Below are 20,281 nucleotides of genomic sequence, written 5' to 3'. Positions count from 1 at the left end.
TTGTAAAGAATGATTGAAAGTTTTAAGGCGAGAGCACTATATCTATGTACGCGTCACCAAAAAGTGTCCGCAAATCCTTTTCAGCACGCTCGTGTCGTTCTATAATGATATAAAAAAAAGTTCGAAGGAAGGCATTAGGTAGTGGCTGAAAACGTCTTCTTAAATTTTGTTGATATAAAGTAATTAGTTCATCAATTAAACGCCAGAACACAATTAGACGTCGGAAGAGCCTTGGACATCGATATAGCACTTGGGCGTCAGGATAGCCACGGCGTCTGTATAATCTGTGGACGTTTTGCCTTCACATTACTTCAGTGCGGGCGCCGGAGCTGAAAACAAAAATAAAGAATTGAGGAACAAAAACAACAAAAACTACAAAAACAAACAATGGAGGGAGAAAAAGAGGGCAGGGAAAGAATCTCGCATTTCCGCTCTTAAGCACACTTAAGTGCAATCGTGTAATATTTTTATATACTACGTGGGCCCAACGACGCTTGCATTTAATCAACACATACTTGATTGCGTCGTACAGTATGCATGCAGATGCCAGCCATAACAGTCTAAGCTAGCGGTAATTATTTGGGAAAAGACGACCTCTCGACCATCCGCTTACCTGCAATAATCATGTCCTATTTGCATGTGGAAATCTAGGGATTGTCGTAGTCAAGATGCAAGGTCTGCGAGAGAAAACTGCTATCAGTCTAAAGATAACCATCCTATAAGGCAGTACAGCAATCAGTACTTATATATGAGGCCGAATTATACGGTACACGTTTTAGCGGTAGAAACGAAACTTTTATTTTCCTAATTAAAAGTACAGTGTACAGGGAATTTAAGTATAAGTATTAGGAACAAATACATTGACCAGAACAGTTTGGTACCGCAGAAATTCTGCCAGTACAGGAGTTATCTACTATAGTGTAGTACACGCAATTCTTATTCAAATATTCTTATTCAAAAATTCTTATTCAAAGTACTGTGCGAAAAACTACCTTTTTGGAAAATTGCACAATATTTTGAACTGCGAGCGCTTAACAGCCATAAAAAAACAGAAAATTTTTACATACCTGACAATTTAAATGAAGTAAGTGAAACGCTTTTTAAAAGATTCAGAATATAAAACAACAGAAAAAATAACAAAATTTATGATAACGTAAATGTTCTTACTTGTATTAATGAGCCGAGTGGCAAATTTGGTCTTCATTCATTTTCATATTGACACTTTCAGTTAAAACTGTATTGCTTAATAGAATTCACTGCTTTATTTCCTCATTGAACAATGTTTCACCTGCTGTGAAACCTAATAACAAGCACAGTGCGGTTCGGTTGTCTACAATATTTTTATATCGAATTCATTTCGAACAAATTTTCTTCATCTTCCTTTAGTAAATGCGTATACTGGGACAACAGATGTAGCCAACATACCTCACGTGCTCTTCGGCGCTGTTTCAAGTGGATTTCTTGTGCCACCAAGCTCTTCTTCAAATGTTTGACTTGTGAGACCAGTGTCATCTTTTTTTCCTGTGAAGTATGTAATGGGTTGGAACACTTCGTTCATAACAACACTACACGATAGTGCAACATAACTACTAAGCATGCCATTAGGCTAAATCTAATAAGCTGTCATTTAATGGTACTGCTCTAAATGTTTGCCTCTTCAAGAAACACAACGTTGAGACATTCGTATAGCCGGGAAATATTTATGCTCTCAATACAGACAACTTTTTTCTTGACTGCAGCGGTCTGATAAATATCAGGCTACCAGGCATAAATCTCAGGCTATCAGGCATAAATATCAGGCTAGCCTGATAAATATCAGGCTACTTTAATTGTCATATCTATATTTCTAATTACATTGCCCTCTTTGTCCTGTACCAAATACATCTGATTCTTGAATATGCTTTGTCTCCTCTTGCCCGGTTTGAGCCACTTTCGTAGTTAGAGACATCTTCTACTCTCGCTATATTAAAGTTTCTTATATCGGTTATGGTGCCTCCGTTGATTAGCTTTGATGTCACAGCCACTTTGATTCTATGTGCGTTGTTAGAGGCTTTCATGTTTTGGCGTTTCTTAATCAGGCCTATCGTCCCCTTTGTGAGCTTGGCGGTATCCTTTCTAAACATAATACCAGCTGCTTCTACGCGTAGTTTGTGCTTAGGCAATAAAGGCTGAGAGATTATCTGTCACTTGTGAACATTAAGGTCGTCGTCCTCGGTTAGAGCTAACAATGCGGTCAACAGCGAGATCCCGTATTGCTCTTGTTTCCTTTTTACGGCTAACTCATTGAAGGACTTTTGACTCAGTACATTTTTCTGTTCCCTCCTCATGCCTACTTAAATCGAGACCTTCCAATCCTATAGTCGCTACATTGCAATTTTTTGAGGAACTCCAGATTCTGCACAATGCTATGGTGAGCACATAGTGTGAAGTCTATTTAATTACTAATTTCGCCATTGGGGCTCTTCCACACCTGCATCACGTTCTCCTCATTGCATAAAAAGATTGTCATAATCCGTAAAGTATTTCCCTCTATGAACTCCCCCTTCGATTCCTAGGACTTTGGTCATAGCCACCCACTGCCTTGTGTCTAGCCTGCTTCTTGCCTGCCTTGTCATTCAACTCCTCATTACTGCATTATACTGTAGTCTCACTTTACTCATTGCCGATTACAAGTCTTCATAGAAGCTTTCGACTATCTTGCCATGATGGCTGGAAGTACGAGAGTTGGCGTGTACCATATACTAAGGTTAATATCAGAACTGCCTCCTTCTCGCTAACACTGCAGCATTCCTCTGTGTTGTCATCTATATGCTTATTTATGAAGAATTCCATGCTTTTTCCTCGTACGTAGTACGCTAATCCAGGATAGCATAGCACATGACCGCTCTTTAGCACTGTACACGACTCGTCTACCTTCTTAACCTCACTAAACCCAATGACATCCAATTTACTACCCTGTAGTTCGGGAACAGCACTCCTACACTATCCTCACTGTATAAAGCTCGAGCGTAAAACGTTGCCAGGCGTAGTTTCTAATAGAGGCTTGTCCGGTGGAAGAATTCTGAGCAGTCTCCGCGGCATCGCAGGTCTGACATCAACTTGTGCAGTTCTCCACAGCCGCCAGGTATTGAGGGTCGAGAGTTTTAATGTCGTGTTCATAGAAGAGGTTGTGGCTATATCTATTTGGGGACTGAGAGCCCGTTTCCGATTCTGGTCACCAAAATCAGGCCGCACCCAACGCCGACTTAAGCAATTTCATCGACATCCTTTTTCTTTTTCGGTTGGGCACTGCGTGGCCCTAAGATTCGAACTGCAAGTACTCTTGCACGTGAGATGGGTGCTCTACCTCTACGCCATAGGTGCAAGTGAGTTATGTAGTGTTTGTTTTTGCCGTGCTCGAAAAAGTTTGCACGGTACACACGTATTTAACTTGTAACAAAATTAAAAGCGCAAGAATAGAGCCCGTGCTCTTTTTGTATCCTTTATCGCTTTTTGACCAAATGTTTAGGGGAATCCCCCAAGGTGGAGTAGATTTGTAATAAGGGAGTAATTACTCATTGACGTCCACCCAAGCGCAGCCATACGGCTACAAAGGAAAAATCTACTCCACCTTGGGGGATTCCCCTAAACATTTGGTCCACACTGTTCCCACTTCGAGTTATTGATCAATTCACTCTCGCCCTACCATAAGCTTGCCGTCCCGGTTAGCTCAATTGGTAGAGCGACTGCTCCGGTGAAGCGGTGGCCCCGGATTCGATCCCCGGACCAGGACGAATTTTTCTTTAACTACGAAGTTTCTGAGAAAGCTGTATAGCTTTTTCCTTTGTAGCCGTATGGCTGCGCTCGGGTGGACGTCAATGAGTAATTACTCCCTTATTTATCGCCTTTTCAACTATCTCAGGTAATACAACTTAAAAGACACGTTTATTCTTAAAATTGTGAGCGAATTGATCATTTTGTGGGTGTACTGCTTACATCGGCAAAATAAAAATGCTTCCTACCCGACGGATAGTCTCAGAAAAAGGACTAACTGCGCTCAACAGAAGCCAGATTTGACAGTCGGCTTGTGACGAGCCTGATTCATTCAAGTCCGCTAGGGGATTAATCCTGTGAACGGCGGGAACTTCGTGCTTGAGTGGAGCCAACATTAAATATATGGAATTTAATTAACGAATGTGTTTTAATCAATCGCTTGTCAATACACAGATGTTGGCGCTGTTTTGCCTGTACTAACTTCAATAAGTGTCCGTCCAAGGCTAGTTTGTTGACGTAAATTTTCTTCGGGTGCTTGTTTTACACGAGGAAGCAGCCATGCCCGTTGGTTTAAATGTAGCCTATCTTCGCAACAACAATTAGCCAAAGCTGACTGCATCTTTCGGCATTGCATCAAGTGAATACATAGACGCTTGTTCAAATCCTTAAATGCTCCGACCAATTTCTTGCTATTCTTATTTGGGGCAGCACCATATCTTGATTTTTCTTGCGAATCCTAATAGTGCATTTTGAGCTTTAGCTGGTATTTGGCATGCGGTTCTTGAAATTTGAAACAAACGTCCTAAAATACGGCACATTCAATTCGTGTTTTCATCAAAACACTCGCGCATTTCCTTGTTGGTGGGAATCGAAAATCTCTATTCTGTTTACTGGACTTCCTCGTGCATTTCAGCCGACTCTAAACAAAGATGCTTCTTGAAATAAGTGTACATTAGAAATTACCCTGTTCTTCGCCCAAAACAAGGTAACCGTCGAAATACGAAAATTTTAGCACCATTGACGATGCTTTCATGGTCACTTTCTCTTGGACATTACTTTCATTTTGACATGATGACCATACGATTCGCACCATAAGGAGCTCACGAAATTGAATCACCACAACTTCCCACTTGAGGGGGTGACGGAGCCTTGCATGTGTGTTGCAAATAATGCCACACCTGCAAAATGGTACACCTCGTCGGAGAACAGACAGAGACAACGTACCTCATAACCTTCAAGGCGCTTCTTCAAATCCGTTACTTCGGCGACGATTATCTTGTAGTCTTGTTTTAAATCCTGACAAAAGAATGGGGATCTTGACATCATATCCTGGTTGTTCTGGTCTGTACTAAGCCTTTTGTGCGCATTCTACGCTGAATCCGGTGCGTTGTCATCAAAATTTGGTCCTATTTCTTGTCCCTTGTCGGAAAAGGAAATCTTCACTAATTGTGCCAGTCTAATTAGTGCTTCCCTCATAAACTTCGTACTTTCGGTTCTTGGCAATATTAAGCTGTTAATTTTGGTGTTGTGGAAATTTTTCTAGAGTGGTGTCCACTCTAAATGTCTTTTGCAGAAAGCAGAACAAAAAAATGTTTTGATTTATCGTCAAAAAAATGCATTGCAAATATTAATGCTGGAAAACAAATTGTGCTTGTTCACTAATAATTTCTAGAGAACAAGGTGTCCGACCCCAAAATTAAATCACCGCCTTCGAACACAGCTTTCTCGGCTATCCACGATGCTCCATTGCTGCTTTTCGTTTGGAAATTATTTTTATTTTCTCACCATGTCCCTAGAGCTCACACGAGAAGCAGCGGGCGAACATAAATCAGCACAGCTTCCCACTCGGGTTGTTGACGGCACCTTGAATGTCGGTTATAAATCACACCCACCTTCGCGAAATGATGCGCGTGCTCTAAGCGAACTTTTGAAGAACGTACCTCATAGCCTTCAAGTCTCTTCTTCAAATCCGTTACTTGCGCGGCCAATGCCTTGCGTTCTTCTTTTGACTCCTGTTATTAATAGGAAAGTTGCATTTGTTATTGCAATAACTTTGCCATCGCTAATCCTAAATTTTTCGCTTTATTATGGGTCTAATACGCTGTTGTTCATATTAGGTTCTGTCACATATTACTTATTCACAGAATAAGGCTAATCGAAATAGCGTTTTCTTCACAAAGTTCGTGTTTTTTGTGCTTGGCAGCAACTTGAAGTTGGTAACTCAGAGTGGTGTTTTTCGGAAGTGTAGCCCCCTACGACTTTCTTCTCATTGAGACTGAAGACAAAAAAAAATGTTTTTCTTTAAACCGCAAGAGCGTTTTTAGATTTTGCAGATTTTGTATACAAAACATGTTTTTGTTTTTCAAATATTCTTAGAAAATTGTCTGCCCTATTCCGAAAAAGAAATAGTCGTCGAAACACAAAATTTCTCCGGTATTGGAGGAGCTCAAACTGCCGCTGTTCTTCGTGGTATATGAAGAATCGAGGGAGCATAAATCAAAACTGGTTCCATCTCGAGGGTTTCTGGTGTCGTGCATGTTGGCATAGAACCGCACCCACCTCGGGTTGGCCCACGCTAAACAATTATGCTTTTGAAAGAACAGTACCTTAGAAATTACGTTGTCTTTCAACCAAAATTATGTAACCGTCCAAAAACGAAATTTCAGCACCATTGACGGTGCTCTCAGTCCCACTTTTCTGCGGGCATAGCTTTCACTTTGACATTATGTCGACAAAGGTCGCAGCATAAGGAGGTCACGAAATTAAATCGCTTCTTCCCACTTGATGTTTTGACGGCGCTTTGAATGTACGTTGGAAATAATGCCACACCTGCGGAAATGGTACGCCTGGTCGGACAAAAGGCAAAGACAACGTACCTCATAACCTTCAAGGCGCTTCTTCAAATCCATTACTTCGGCGACCAATACCTTGCTGTCTCGTTTTAAATCCTGAAAAAAAAATGTAGATTTTGGCATCACTACATGACTTTTGTAGACAGTATTAAGCCTTCTGAACGCTTGTTGTGCAAATTCTGGTAAGTTCTGAACAAAATTTGGTTATATTTCATGTGCCTTGTCGCAAAAGAAGATCTCCGCAAAAAAGTTATCCAGCCTAGCTCTCCCTTCACAAAATTTCGTACTTATGGTTACTAGCACTAGGAAGCTGTTAAATGTAGCGATGCTGAGATTTCCCTTGAGTGGAGTCCACTCCATACGTCTTTAGGAGAAAGGAACAATATGTTTCGATTTATTCTCAAAGAACACAATGCAAATATTTATGCTCTAAAATCAATTATGCTTTCTGAATAATAACTTTTAGAAACCTAGGTGTCCCACCCCAAATTCAAATATCCGCCCTCGAACATAATTTTCTCGGCTCTCCACGATGCTCAAATTGCTGCTTTTCGTTTGGAAAATATTCTTATTCTCTCACCATGTTCCTAAAGTTCGCACGAGAAGAAGCGGGCGAAAATAAATAAGCGCAGCTTCCCACTCGAGTGGTTGAAGGCACATTGGCCTTCTCGAAATGATGCGCCTCCTCTGACAGAACTTTTTGACAACGTACCTCATAGCCTGCAAAACGGTTCTTCAAATCCGTTACCTGGGCGGCCAATGCCTTGCATTCTGCTTTTGAGTCCTGTTATAAGAAGGAAAGTTGCATCCGTTATTTCAGTATTGTTGCCTGAACTAATCCTGGATTTTGCGCTTTATTATGAGTCTAATACGCAGTTGTTCATATTAGTTTTTGTTCCATATGTCTCCTTCACAAAATAGCGTCCAAAAATAAGGCTAATCAAAATAGGGTTTTCTTCACAGCGTTCCTGTTTTTTGCGCCCTGTAGCAACAGGAAGTTGGTAACTCTGTCTTGTGTTTTCCGGAAGTGGAGACCCTTGCGACTACCTTCTGATTGCGACTCAAGAGAAAAAACATTCTTCATCAAACCGCAAGAGCGTTTTTAGATTTACAGATAGTGCCATAAAAACCATGTTTTTTGATATAAATATTCCTACCAAACTGTCTTCGCTATTCCGAAAATAAAATAATCATCCTAGTGCAAAACTTTTCGTGCTTTGAAGGAGCTTCGATTTTTGCATTTCTCTTCCATATATGAAGAATTGTGCGCACATAAATCACTACTGTTTCTCGTTCGAGGGCTTGACGCAGACATGCCTGTTGGTATGGAACCGCGCCCACCTTTGCGAGAATTGAGCTTTGCGAGAAAGTGGGCTCGGCGAAAGCGCAACGGAAGGTGTGTTAAGCATACCTCCCATCTTATTGCAGGCAATCGTGCTATCTTCCGCCGGACTGCTAAAGTTTCAATTACATGGCGATGGAACCACAGAACAAGCAGCAAAATTCGGCGTCGCATGGGACAACGCATGGGCATGGGACCACGCCTATCACATCGACACATTCCTTCAGGCGGCAGTACCAAGTTTCCGGCACGTGACGTCACCAACAGCACTGGATAAAAACTCTGGGCTGCATTCTTAGAACTTCAGTGGGCTCGGCGAAAGCGCAACGGACGGTGTGTTAAGCATGCCTCCCATCTTATTGCAGGTTAGTTACAGTTGTTCACTTAGAAGTGATGAAAGAAATCTTGTTGTTGTGCCGAGCCCAAGCACTCTCTCTCTCATTGCTGTTGATTGTTTCCATGTTTGAAAGTTGCTGCTCTGCGACGATATCGAGGAAAATCCTGGTCCCACTAATTCTTCGGTAACGGATATGTGCGAGTCTCTTCTCGAAGGTCAGAAAGCAATTCGCAATGACCTGGCGGTAGTAAAGGAAAGACTGGAAAGGACTGAAAAAGCTGTATTGGATATTGGCGTGCGTATAGATAAGGTGGAAGAAGATGTTAAGGAAGTGTATAAAAACTCGCAGCAGATTCAAATTGCAAGAAATTGTTGAGAAATGCCAAGAAGAACTTCACTCACAGAGATCGCGTCTAACGGATTTGGAAGATCGTAGTCGCAGAAGTAACTTGGTCGTGTTTGGCATTAAAGAACAGGATGACGAAACTGAAGATGGCCTGCGTCGTAAGGTTATCCATGAGGTATTCAATCGAAAACTAGGGGTAAGTTTCACATCAATCGCACGCATTCATAGGCTGGGGCAGGGTTCCTCTACTCGCCCAGTCATCCTCTGCTTCCAAAACTATCTTGAGAAGCAAACGGTGTGGCGTAACGTACGCAAGCTTAAAGACTCTGGCATTTCTATTCAAAACGATTACTGCGCAGAAACACTAAGGAAGCGAAAATTACTTTGGCTAAGCGCAAAAGCAGAGAAAGACGCAGGCAAAAAGATATTATTTGTTGGAGATAAACTTCGTGTGGATAAAGCTTCTTACGTTTGGGATGACTCATGCATTATGCGAAATCTAGAAGACAGTCGGACCACTCAGCCGGATTCATAGCGGTCCCAGTTTCAGATGCCCCAATTACGTATGCTTTCGCTCAATGCCAGGAGCATTGTTAACAAAGTCGACAGCCTCGAATGCCTCCTCCTTTCGTACGACCCGCACATAGTCATCCTGACAGAAACCTGGTTGCATGACGGCATTTCTAGCGATACAATTGTTCCTCCTGGTTACAAAGTTTACAGGCGTGACCGCTGTTCTCGCGGCGGAGGGGTGGCGGTCATAACGAAGTCCTCTGTAACGGTTACTGTTTTAGACCAAATACCTGACCATGAGAGCTTATTTTTGTACGTATCCCTATGGAGTACATATTTTTTACTTTGTTCTGTATATCGTCCACCCGACTCTGCAGATTTGTTCCTTCAAAGTTTGTATGATCACTTGTCTGCGAGGCGTGACTGTAATATTATCATATTAACAGGTGATTTCAATCTGCCTTGTATAGATTGGAAGTGTTTGACTTACGGGCAATGTGAATCTAATAATGTGATCTTAGATATTATGGTGCCTTTGAATTTGTATCAAATAGTTCGGGAACCCACCCGTGAAAGTGCCCTTCTTGATTTGTTTTTCGTGAGTGAAGTTTTTTCTGATGGCTTTTTGAGCGTTGAACGGGGTATTTCTGATCACGACTTGTTATCGTTTTGTTGTCCTCTTAAGTGTGAAGAATTTTCTCGGAACGTACCACCTGTATGCATACGAGACTTTAGTCGGGCTGACGACACAGCCGTCATTGACTATCTAGAAACTTCCCTAATTAGTAGCTACAGCAACAATGTTCATGTTTTGTGGAATAGATTTAAAGAAACAGTACTGTTTCGTATTGCTAGTCTTGCTCCTCTGAGAAAAATAAGACCGTATCGAAAGAATCCCTTGGTCAGCCGAGAGATTATTCACCTGAAACGAAAAATCAAGCGACATCGTAGGCAACACAAAAGTTCTACGACCTGATTTCTGGAATTAAAGCACGTACTAGCGCAAAAGTTAAAAACATCAAAGAACCAGTACTACAGAGTTACACTTCCGTCATTTTTAGCTTCTAATCTTTGCAGATTTTGGCGTCACCTCAGTCAGAGAAAAGAAGCGATAGATAAAATAAAAGTTAATGAAACTACGTTAACTGAGGGCCAGGAAATCGCGTAATCTTTTAATCGTTACTTTCAAAGCGTTTTCACTGCGAATCCCGGCATTCGAAAGCCAAAAAACTGCGCAACTCCTTCTGTTATTCCTTTTATCTCAGCAGACGGTGTCTTATCATTGCTACGTAGACTTGATATTAAGAAAGGTTGCGGAGCTGACGGTATTCCAAACGCATTCTTGAGACGCTATGCTTCACAAATAGCGGAATACTTGGCCAACATGTTCGCAGCTTCCTTGCGTTCAAGTGATTTACCTTCTGACTGGAAAGTCGCACGGGTAGTACCAATTCATAAATCGGGCGATCGAACAAATTTATCCAATTATCGTCCTATGTCAATAATTAACAGTTGCTGCAATCATTTAGAACATATACTGGCTGGTACTATAAGGAATTTTCTCAGTAGCAAAGACATACTCTCACCTTTTCAACACGGATTCCGAAAGGGAATGTCAACAGTTACGCAACTTGTGACTACCGTTCATGGCTTCTCTTGCGTTCTTGAAAATTCGGGACAGGTTGACATACTGTTCCTAGAATTTGCCAAGGCCTTCGATACGGTCCCCCACAATAAGCTTATTTATAAATTAGAGCTCATCGGTCTTCCTCTCTACGTGAATCAATGGATTGATGGATATTTGAAAAACAGGAGTCAGTTTGTTGATGTAAATGGTGCAGTTTCCGGTTCCCTGGGCGTCTCTTCTGGTGTGCCGCAGGGAAGTGTATTGGGTCCTTTATTGTTTCTCCTATATATTGTTACGGGACGGCGGGCCCGCACAGAGAAAGGCACAGAGACTCAGACACAGGAGACTCAGACATAACCGGCGCGGCGATTCCCCTTTGTTCTCTGCTTCACGCGCTAGCGCCGCGCGCTCTCCCCTCGCGCTCGCGCCGCGCCTCTTCTTTATTTGTATACCGCAGCGCGCTCTTGGTTGCGAAGGTCGTATGCCGTTACATCTTTCCACCGGGGGGGGGGGGGGGGGGGGGGGGGAAGAGGTGGAAGATAAGAGTCTCTTCCGGTCTCGAAGATAAGAGGGGGAAGACACCGCTGGTGTCCCCTAGCGCGTGCTTCGCTTTGCAGGCGGCATCGTCACGTCGTGATGACAGTGTCGGCTGACACGAGACGGTCCCGGTAGATCCCGGGGCTGCTTGTAGGCGACTCCTCGCCGTACGAAAAGTGCGAGGGCTTCTCGCACCGCGGGACTTGGGATTGTGTTCACGGAGCAGCGCTCCACTTAAGGGGCGGCATACAGGAAGGGAGGCCTGGTGCTGGTACGGGAGGGCGGCACTAGGGAGGACGTGGGAGCCAAGTCGGGATCACGGTGGGTGCCGGAGACATAGCTCTTCATGTTGGAGACATGTTCCGGAAAAATGTGGTGTACACCGCGTGGTCGAAGCTCGGGGAGGTCTTCTAGACGGTACGTAACGGGGCCGAGCCGTGCAACTACACGGTAAGGGCCGCGGAATCGGGGCAAGAGCTTCGCGGCACGGCCAGTCGCGCGGATGGTGCGGCGAACGAGGACCGAGTCACCGGACCGAAAGGAGGGAGGTGGTGGTGCTGCAGCATTGGCCACTTGCGCACGCGCATGGGCCGTGAGAAGGTTGCGCTGAGCGTCGAGGCGGGCGGAACGAAGTCGTTGGGCGCAGTCAGTCGGTGACGCAGTAGGATGGCGAAGGCCCAACTGCGCGTCGAGAGGGATGGAGGGCGTTCTGCCATAGACGACTGAGAACGGCGTGACATGCGTTGTTTCTTGAGCCGCAGTGTTGAGTGCAAAAGCTGCAGTAGAAACAAAACGATCCCAGTTTGTGTGGGACGGAGCGACGTAGGAGGCGAGTATATCCGTAAGGGTGCGGTTGACACGCTCCACGAGGCCATTGCACTGGGGATGATTGACGGATGTAGTGGAATGCGCAATGCCGAAGGAGCGGAGGGCACGCTCAAATTCTTGGGACATAAAGCAGCTCCCGCGGTCAGTGATGAGGCGTTGTGGCACACCATGCCGAAGAACAAGATGTTGTTCCACAAACAAGACGGCATGAGCGGACGACGTGTCGGGAACGGGCAGTGCTTCGACCCACTTGGAGAAGTAGTCGACCGCAACCAGAATATACCGGTTGCCGGCGCGTGTCTTCGGGAACGGGCCCAAATGATCCAGTCCAACCAGTTCGAAAGGTGAACTCGGCGGCGAAAACGCCTGCGGGGGTCGCTTGGTTACTCGTGTGGATGACTTCCTGAGCTGGCACGTCTGGCAGGACGCCACGTGTTCCTTGACGTCTCTGGACATATTAGGCCACCAAAAGCGCTCCGCCACTCGTGCGTAGGTTTTGCTGCGACCAAGGTGACCAGCCATGGAAGCGTCGTGTAGGCCGCGCAAGATTTGCGACCGCAGTGTTGCCGGCACAACTGGCAACCACACGGGTGGTCGACCACGGGACCACTTCACATGACACAAGAGGTTATCCTTCATTTGATAGACCCGGCGCAGTTTGCGGAGACCTGCGCCGACGGCGGTGCCAAGGGAGTGGATTATGGCAGCAACGTCGGGATCTTGCGCTTGCGCAGTCCTGAGGTCCGTCAAAGCTGTCACGGAACAAGGGTGGCGAGAAAGGAAATCGGCATCCTGATGTGCAGAGCCGCGCCGATGCACTATGGTGAAATCATACTCTTGAAGTTGCAGGAACCAGCGTGCAATCTTGGCATTTAAGTGTTTGGCAGACTGCAGCCAAGTCAGAGCGCTATTGTCCGTGACGATGGTAAAGTGACGGCCGTACAAGTAGGGACGGAACTTCTCGACGGCCCAGACAACGGCGAGGCACTCGAGTTCTGAAGAGTGGCGGCGGCGCTCAACGTCGGAAAGCTGGCGGCTGGCATAAGCTAGGACTTTATGGTCACCAGACTCGTCTTCCTGCAGAAGGACAGCGCCGAGCCCATCTTGGCTGGCATCCGTGTGGAGGACGATGGGGGCCGATTCGTTGTAATGGGCCAACGTAGGAGGCTCGAGGAGCGCGTGCTTGACGTCAAGGAACGCGAGCTGTTGGGCCGGTGTCCAACTCCACGCTGCATTCTTCTTCAGTAGGGCGGTCAACGGAGCGCTTCGCTTGGCAAAGTTGGGTATAAAACGACGGAAGTATGAAGCAAATCCGAGGAAACTTTTGAGCTCCTTGGCAGTGGTGGGAGCTTCGTAAGCCGTAAGCGCTTTTAGCTTCTCCGGGTCGGGACGGATGCCATGCCGGCTCACAACGTGACCCAAGTACGTGACCTCTGCGAAACCGAAGAAACATTTCTTTGGTTTTAAGCGAAGCCCAGCAGAGGCAAGGGCTTCCAGGACGAGTTTGAGTCGCCTTTGGTGTTCATCAAACGTGGCCGCATAGACAATGACGTCATCCAGGTAGACCAGCGCCATAGTCCACTTCATATGGCCTAAGACGCGGTCCATGAGGCGCTGAAAGGTGGCTGGAGCATTTGAGAGACCGAACGGCATACGGTTAAATTGGTAGAGGCCGTCGGGAGTCACGAATGCTGTCTTTTCCACATCATCGGGGTGAACAGGCACCTGCCAGTAGCCCTACAGCAGATCTAGGGTGGAAAAATAACGGGCCCCCTTCAGGCGGTCAAGTGCATCGTCGAGGCGGGGCAGCGGGTACACGTCGAGACGAGTGATAGCATTCAACTTGCGGTAATCTACGCAGAAACGGAGTGTTCCATCCTTCTTGCGCACAAGGACGACAGGGGAGGACCAAGGGCTACAAGAAGGGGCGATGATTCCCTGGTCAAGCATGTCGCATACGTGCTGCTGGATGACTCTCCGTTCAGCTGGCGCGACACGGCGAGGTTGGTGATGAATAGGCCCACGGTTTTCGGTGTTTATCCGGTGTTGGGCCCAGGAAGTGCACCCAAGTTCACTGGCGCTTAGAGCAAGGCAACTGCGATGCTCGAGCAGCAAGGCCTTCAGAGAGGCGAGCTCCGCGCAGGTCAGGGTGGGCCCAAAGTTAAATGCGTCCCATGATAGGACCGCCGGCGCTGGAGTGTGGTGAGATGGTTTTTCATGCTGCAAAGACGCAACCGGTGATGCTGAGTCCAAGACTGATGCTGCACCAAATTGCGTGCCGGGAGTCAGCACGAGCGGTGCGCGGCTGATATTAAGCATTAACACGTGGGCCTCTCCATTGAGCACCGACAGAAGGCTTCGAGGGGAGATCATCTCTCGGGCCGGAGCCGAACACCGGGTAGGTTCGAAAATCACATCCGCTGTGATCGGATTGTCAGACTTGGCATGCACCCAAGTTGCCGCACCCGGTGGCAGAGTCACGGCGGTCGCCACAGTCACGGTAGTGACGTCGACTGGCTTGACTCGACGTGGCCACTTCGTTCCGAGGTAGCGCACAGATCCCGAAGCACGCTTCGTCGCCGACACCAGGGACTGCCACAGGGTGACACCGACGCTGGAAATCCAGCTAAGCCAACCCGGCCCACACAGAGTTTGGCTCGCACGTGGTTCTGTGGTGGTAAAATTGAGAACGACTCCGGCTTGCTGGCACCACCCGCACCCGAGGACCACTGGCCAAATAGGGCTGTCCGCGACAACAAACTCGGTGGAGATGGTCTTTCCGAGTGCTGTCACGTTGATGGTAACACGTCCGACTTGCTCCACCGGGGCGCCGTTAAAAGCTACGAGCCGGGTTTTGGCGGCTGGAAGAAGCAGGTGGGGCGCGTTGACAATAAGCGATTTGTCGAGCACATTAACAGCCGCTCCAGTGTCGACCAAGGCCGCTACGTGCCGATCAAGCAGGGCGACGTCAACGAGCACGTAGGGAGCTTCCGTTGTCATCGAAGCCGACGAAAGAAGGGGACGCGGCGAACTAAGGAGTGCGGGGACGGACTTTATCCGGGGGCACCGTTCCACCGAATCGTTTTCCGACTTCGGAGGGCCAGCACAGTCCCTCGCGTAGTGTCCCCTCAGGCCGCAGCGGAAGCAGGTCGTGCGGGTGTCATTACGCCTGCGTCGGGTAGAGGCCGCTGTGGGGACTGAGAACCGAGGAGCCTGCACCGGGACGCTGTGCTCGGAAGACGGTGGCGACCCCCGCGTGGCCAGCAAAGTCGATTCCGCCTCGACGGCGAGCGCCATGGCGGCGCGGACGGACTCAGGACGCCCAGAGCGGACCAAGCGCTGCACCTCAGGGAGTCGGATGGCGTCGACGAATGCCTCGGTGCCGACCAGGGCCACGGCGTTCTGAGGCGCCCCCGGCAACGACTGCAGAGCCAGGCGTTCAATGGCGGCGGCGAGGTCCTGGTATGTCTCCCCGGGCTCTTGACGGCGGACTCGCAGGCGGTGGTACTGCACACGAGGGTGACCTGAGGCACTGTAGTGGTCGGCGAGGAGGCCCGCCAGGACAGTATAAGAGCCCAGCTGGTCAGGCGGCACGTTCTGCAGCAGCTCAGTCGCGCGGCCTCTCAGTTTGGCGACGAGCATCCGTGCCTTCATCTGCTCGTCCCAGCCTCTCGCCGCCGCAATACTGTCCAGCTGGATGCGGTAAGCATCCCACGAGATGGTGCCGTCGAACGTGGGCAACTCCACGACGTCCAATGATGCGCCCGCGCCGAGTACGCTGTTGGCGGCTACGACCGCAGGTACAGCGACGGCAGAGCTGGGTACAGCGGTGGCGGGGACGTCCAGAGGCACCGGACCCGTGTTCGGCTCGCCTGGCAGAAGGCGACGGAAGTCGCGCCGGATCGCCTCCATCTCCCCAGCCTGGACAGTCAGACGGGCCTCCCATGCGTCCATCCGCTGAGTAAAAATATCGAGGAGGCGCTCAATACCGGCGTCCAGCCGCTGCGGAGAACCGAGCCCCTCCGAGCGCCCAGGTGTAGCGATGCCGGCCGCGGCGTCGTCGGCGCCGTCGGCTGGTGGCGGAGTCCTGTCGACTGGCACGTCGGGGACTTGATTCTGGGAGCGGGTGAGCGGCATGATCCCACCGCTGCCACCAAATGTTACGGGACGGCGGGCCCGCACAGAGAAAGGCACAGAGACTCAGACACAGGAGACTCAGACATAACCGGCGCGGCGATTCCCCTTTGTTCTCTGCTTCACGCGCTAGCGCCGCGCGCTCTCCCCTCGCGCTCGCGCCGCGCCTCTTCTTTATTTGTATACCGCAGCGCGCTCTTGGTTGCGAAGGTCGTATGCCGTTACAATATCAATGATTTGCCTGGTGTTGTTCCAAATTCAGTATCCATACGATTATTTGCTGATGATTGCGTATTGTTCAAAGAGATAAGGGAATCCTCAGATCATGGTGTTCTCCAAGATTCCCTGGCAGCTATTGATCGATGGTGTGTGGATTGTAGCATGGCTCCTAACATCAAGAAAACTGTACTGCTACGTGTAACACGAAAAAAACATATTAGCACTTTCACTTATTCTCTTCAAGGCTCCAACATTCAAGAAGCCGCCAGCCATAGGTATTTAGGACTAATACTTACCAATCAATTAAACTGGTCAGCGCACATATCCCAAATTTGCTCTTCATCATTCTCAACATTGTGTTTCCTAAAACGAAAACTCAGTTCCGCTCCCTCTTATATTAGGATTTTGGCATATAACACTTTTCTTCGGACGACGCTCGAATACGTATCTATTATTTGGGATCCGCATACAAAAAAGAACATTAACTCCCTTGCAATCATTCAAAGGAAAGCTGTCAGGTTTATTTTCCACAAATACAGCAGATTTGATTCTCCCACAAAGCTAATGGCAGAAAATAATATCCCACTTCTTTCAGACCGCCGAAAAATAAACCGAATTTTGTTCCTCCGTAAGATTCTTTCACGCGAGGTAAACATTCCAATACCTAACTATGTTATACCTTTTACCACCAGACGTACACGACACGGTAAGGAACACACACTGCAGCCTATCTTCGCACGAACAAATTCATTTAAGTGTAGCTTCTTCCCCCGAACCATCTCCGATTGGAACATGCTCCCAGAATCCCTTTTTCAAAATAGCAATTTTAGCAACGCATTGGAAAAACATTTCCTTGGTTAAGTTGTCTCATTTTGTATTTTTTAATGCTGTTGTTTTTATCTTTCCTTTGTTGTCGCCGAATGATGCTGTGTTGTTTTTTCGTTTCTTTTGTGTATTGTTAGGTTGTTTGCCCCTCCTGCCTGGGCCACATAGGCATGCAGTATTTTAAAATAAATAAATAAATTATGCACCAGCTTCACTCTGCTTATGAACAACGCACCTCAAATCTATTTAGGCGCATCTTCAGTTCCGTTACATCGGCCTCTAGATTCTTCAGTCCTTCTTTTGAAGCCTGTAATAAATTGTGACGTCAGCATTTTATTTCATTATTCTTGGCGTTACTATCAGGGCTATTTGCTCTTTACGCAGAGAGTGGCTTAATCAGCTCGTAATTTGATTCTTCTGTATATCCCGTCGTCGCAAAAGAACCCTTCAAAAAATTATGCCCTTCAAATTAGCGGTATCGTGACAAAGTTCTCACTTTTTGAGGTTGATAGCAATGAAGACTGCATATTTCGTCTTGCTTGGAAAACCTTTTCCGGAGGCGGTGCGAGATGTGCTTGAGAATTTAGTGAAACGCATTTTTCTTCCTCCCCAGTACAAATGTTTTGGCTTAAATATTCAAATAACGATCTCGGACCCGAAAGTAACAATTTCCCAGAATGCGTCGGTTTCGTGCCTAAAATTAAATATCAATTCAAAGAATTTTTTCTGTCATTGTCAAGCCTTTCTCATCGTCTCCGTTGCAATGCGAACGCAGAAGGTGACCGCGGTGACCGCGTCTTCCTGAGCAACTGCTCGAGTTGTCGCCGGATCTCCAGAAAGACCTGGAGCCAAGTTACGGAAACTGACTATCGCTTCTTTCTCTGGTGACTTTCTCCGGTGGAGCGAATTCTGGGAATAATTAGCCAAAAGTATCCCTCGAAACATTTGTTTCACTTCCACCGAGAAGTTTCAATATTTGGCACTCTTCCAGGTGCCAAAGCTGCCTCAGCCATCGTGGGCCTTTCTAGAACTAAATCATGTTACGAGGATGCAGTCGCAATGCTCCAGAATAGGTTAGGAGACAGGACATGATATCAGCAGGGGTACTTTCCAGGATTCGCATACTGCCGCCTTATTGCACATTCTCTTTTTTATGTTAAACTCAGATATGGAGTCGCTGTGTTTTCTCACTGGTCAAAAACTTGGCGAATGAAATTAAATGCAATACTAAAGAACATTCTCTGCACCGTGGCATGCAGCATGGACGTCTCACCTGACTGTAATTTATTTTCGTTTTTACAACTGCCCTCTTCTGATGCCCTCTTTCATCATGTAATTATTCGTGCTCACTTTTGAGAAAGTGTATATTTGGTTCCTTTCATTCCTGTTCGTTCCTTTCGACATCCTCGGTACCTCACTGCTACACTCATTATTGCCACTTCACTCGTGTTTATTATATACCAAAATATTTAATTCTCTGCCTCATTCTATTTTTTCAATTTCTTGGCTGTCACAATTAAAGCATTTCTTAAAAACTCTTGTGCCGGTAACTTGAACTGTTTCTTTGTTCTTGTTTTATTATTATGCTTACTTTTGTTTGCTTGTTTTGTCAGGCCTGCATTGCAATATCTTCGTCATTCACCGACTGCCGGGTACTGCTCCACAAGCCTATTTGGCTTGGGCAGACCTGTCTTAAAAATCTAAGCATATTTTCTGGAAAATAAAAGTGTTTGTTATTATTACTATTATTCGTTGGCCGACCGACACGACAACACTCCGCAAGCTCCACGACTCAGTGCTCAACATCAGAGGGTTATACGTTTTGGGTATCGGGAAGACACCATTTTTCGTGATGCCCTGTGACATTCTTCTGTGGATGCTACCACATGCCGTGCTCCTACAGCACAACCGATTATGTGCAACTGGAGCATAAAAAATTTCCAGACGTTGCTTTGACTACGTCCGAGCTCTATAGGTTGCTAGCGTTTGTGGCAATTAAAGTTGATAGCTTCGGGACGACTGACTACCAGGACCGTAGAGACCCGGTAATCCCATCACAGACCCGCTAACTGTACCCGTCGAGCCAGTGTGGGAGAGCGCGTGCGACACGACCGACGTAGACTATCCTTCATGGCAACTCCCCAAAGATAGCCGAAGCCTGTGTGTTTTCTCAGTCCACCGACCACTGGAGTGGACGTGCTTAAAAGCTACCAGTCCTGCATTTTATTAAAGGCCGACTTATTCGAGCTCATTCTTTACGTCTTTGGAACCGTTGGCGGTTACAGAGGTCTGTGCGATGCACCCTTGGGACGTTAAAGGACTACTTAACACAAAATCAAATTTATCCTGCCCCTCGAAGATGGCCGCATAAGTCAAACCATCGTTACGCCCCTTTTTTTTTTCGTGAAAAGCAACGCATTTCACGAGCCATTTTACAGCGTGCTAATATACATCGCTGCTCGTTAGCGCCGCAATATTCTAATGCAAAGAAATGATATTGTCATTGTTCTTCTGCACGCATTTGGGCAGAGTCAGGAATTATCGCCACAGTCAGTCAGTCAGGAAGTATCGCCAAAGAAAGGCGCCTCGCTCATTCTTTCGGCTACTATCTGCAGCTGCTGGTAGTTATCTCGGAACCAAACGCAATGCCAAGCTGTCTCGTGGGCAGCTAAGTTAGCACAAACCAACAGTACTTCATCAAGTCGCGGATTAGGGTGCTTTGATCGCGGGGCTGTTGGGCGCATGGAGCTGGCTATCACATGGTATTTATTGAAATTTCCAGGATTTTATTTTTGCCGAATAAACAAGGCTCTGGCAAGGACTATTTTTCGGGAAAATACGTCGGACCACCGCTATTCATGGTGCTAATGTTTGTTCTATTGTGCATTGCGCCAGGTACTTAACATTCTAGGTGCTCAACGTTCTCTATACTATTACGATGGAAAGTAACGCGGCGAACACCACAGCG

General features: G+C 46.9%; 1 protein-coding gene across 2 annotated transcripts in view; it reads right to left on the bottom strand.

Moving 5' to 3' along the window:
* Window positions 1-139: 139 nt before the first annotated feature.
* Window positions 140-20,281, bottom strand: part of LOC149324358 (uncharacterized) — a 50,127-nt gene continuing 29,985 nt past the window's right edge. For both annotated transcript variants that reach the window (XM_089565586.1, XM_089565588.1), the window contains 7 exons: window positions 7,318-7,389; window positions 6,630-6,701; window positions 5,694-5,765; window positions 4,978-5,049; window positions 1,426-1,521; window positions 614-677; window positions 140-329 (listed from right to left, as the gene is read on the bottom strand). In XM_089565586.1, coding sequence (XP_089421712.1) covers window positions 648-677; window positions 1,426-1,521; window positions 4,978-5,049; window positions 5,694-5,765; window positions 6,630-6,701; window positions 7,318-7,389 — 414 coding nt within the window. In that variant the 3' untranslated portion in view covers window positions 140-329; window positions 614-647. The remainder of the gene's footprint in view (window positions 330-613; window positions 678-1,425; window positions 1,522-4,977; window positions 5,050-5,693; window positions 5,766-6,629; window positions 6,702-7,317; window positions 7,390-20,281) is intronic.

This window comes from Amblyomma mixtum, unplaced genomic scaffold (assembly GCF_055824585.1).
Source record: "Amblyomma mixtum isolate Tamu unplaced genomic scaffold, ASM5582458v1 scaffold_47, whole genome shotgun sequence".
In the NCBI taxonomy this organism is placed as follows: Eukaryota; Metazoa; Arthropoda; class Arachnida; order Ixodida; family Ixodidae; genus Amblyomma; species Amblyomma mixtum.
Note: the sequence above shows the minus strand (reverse complement) of the source record. Positions and strands in the feature narration are given on the sequence as shown.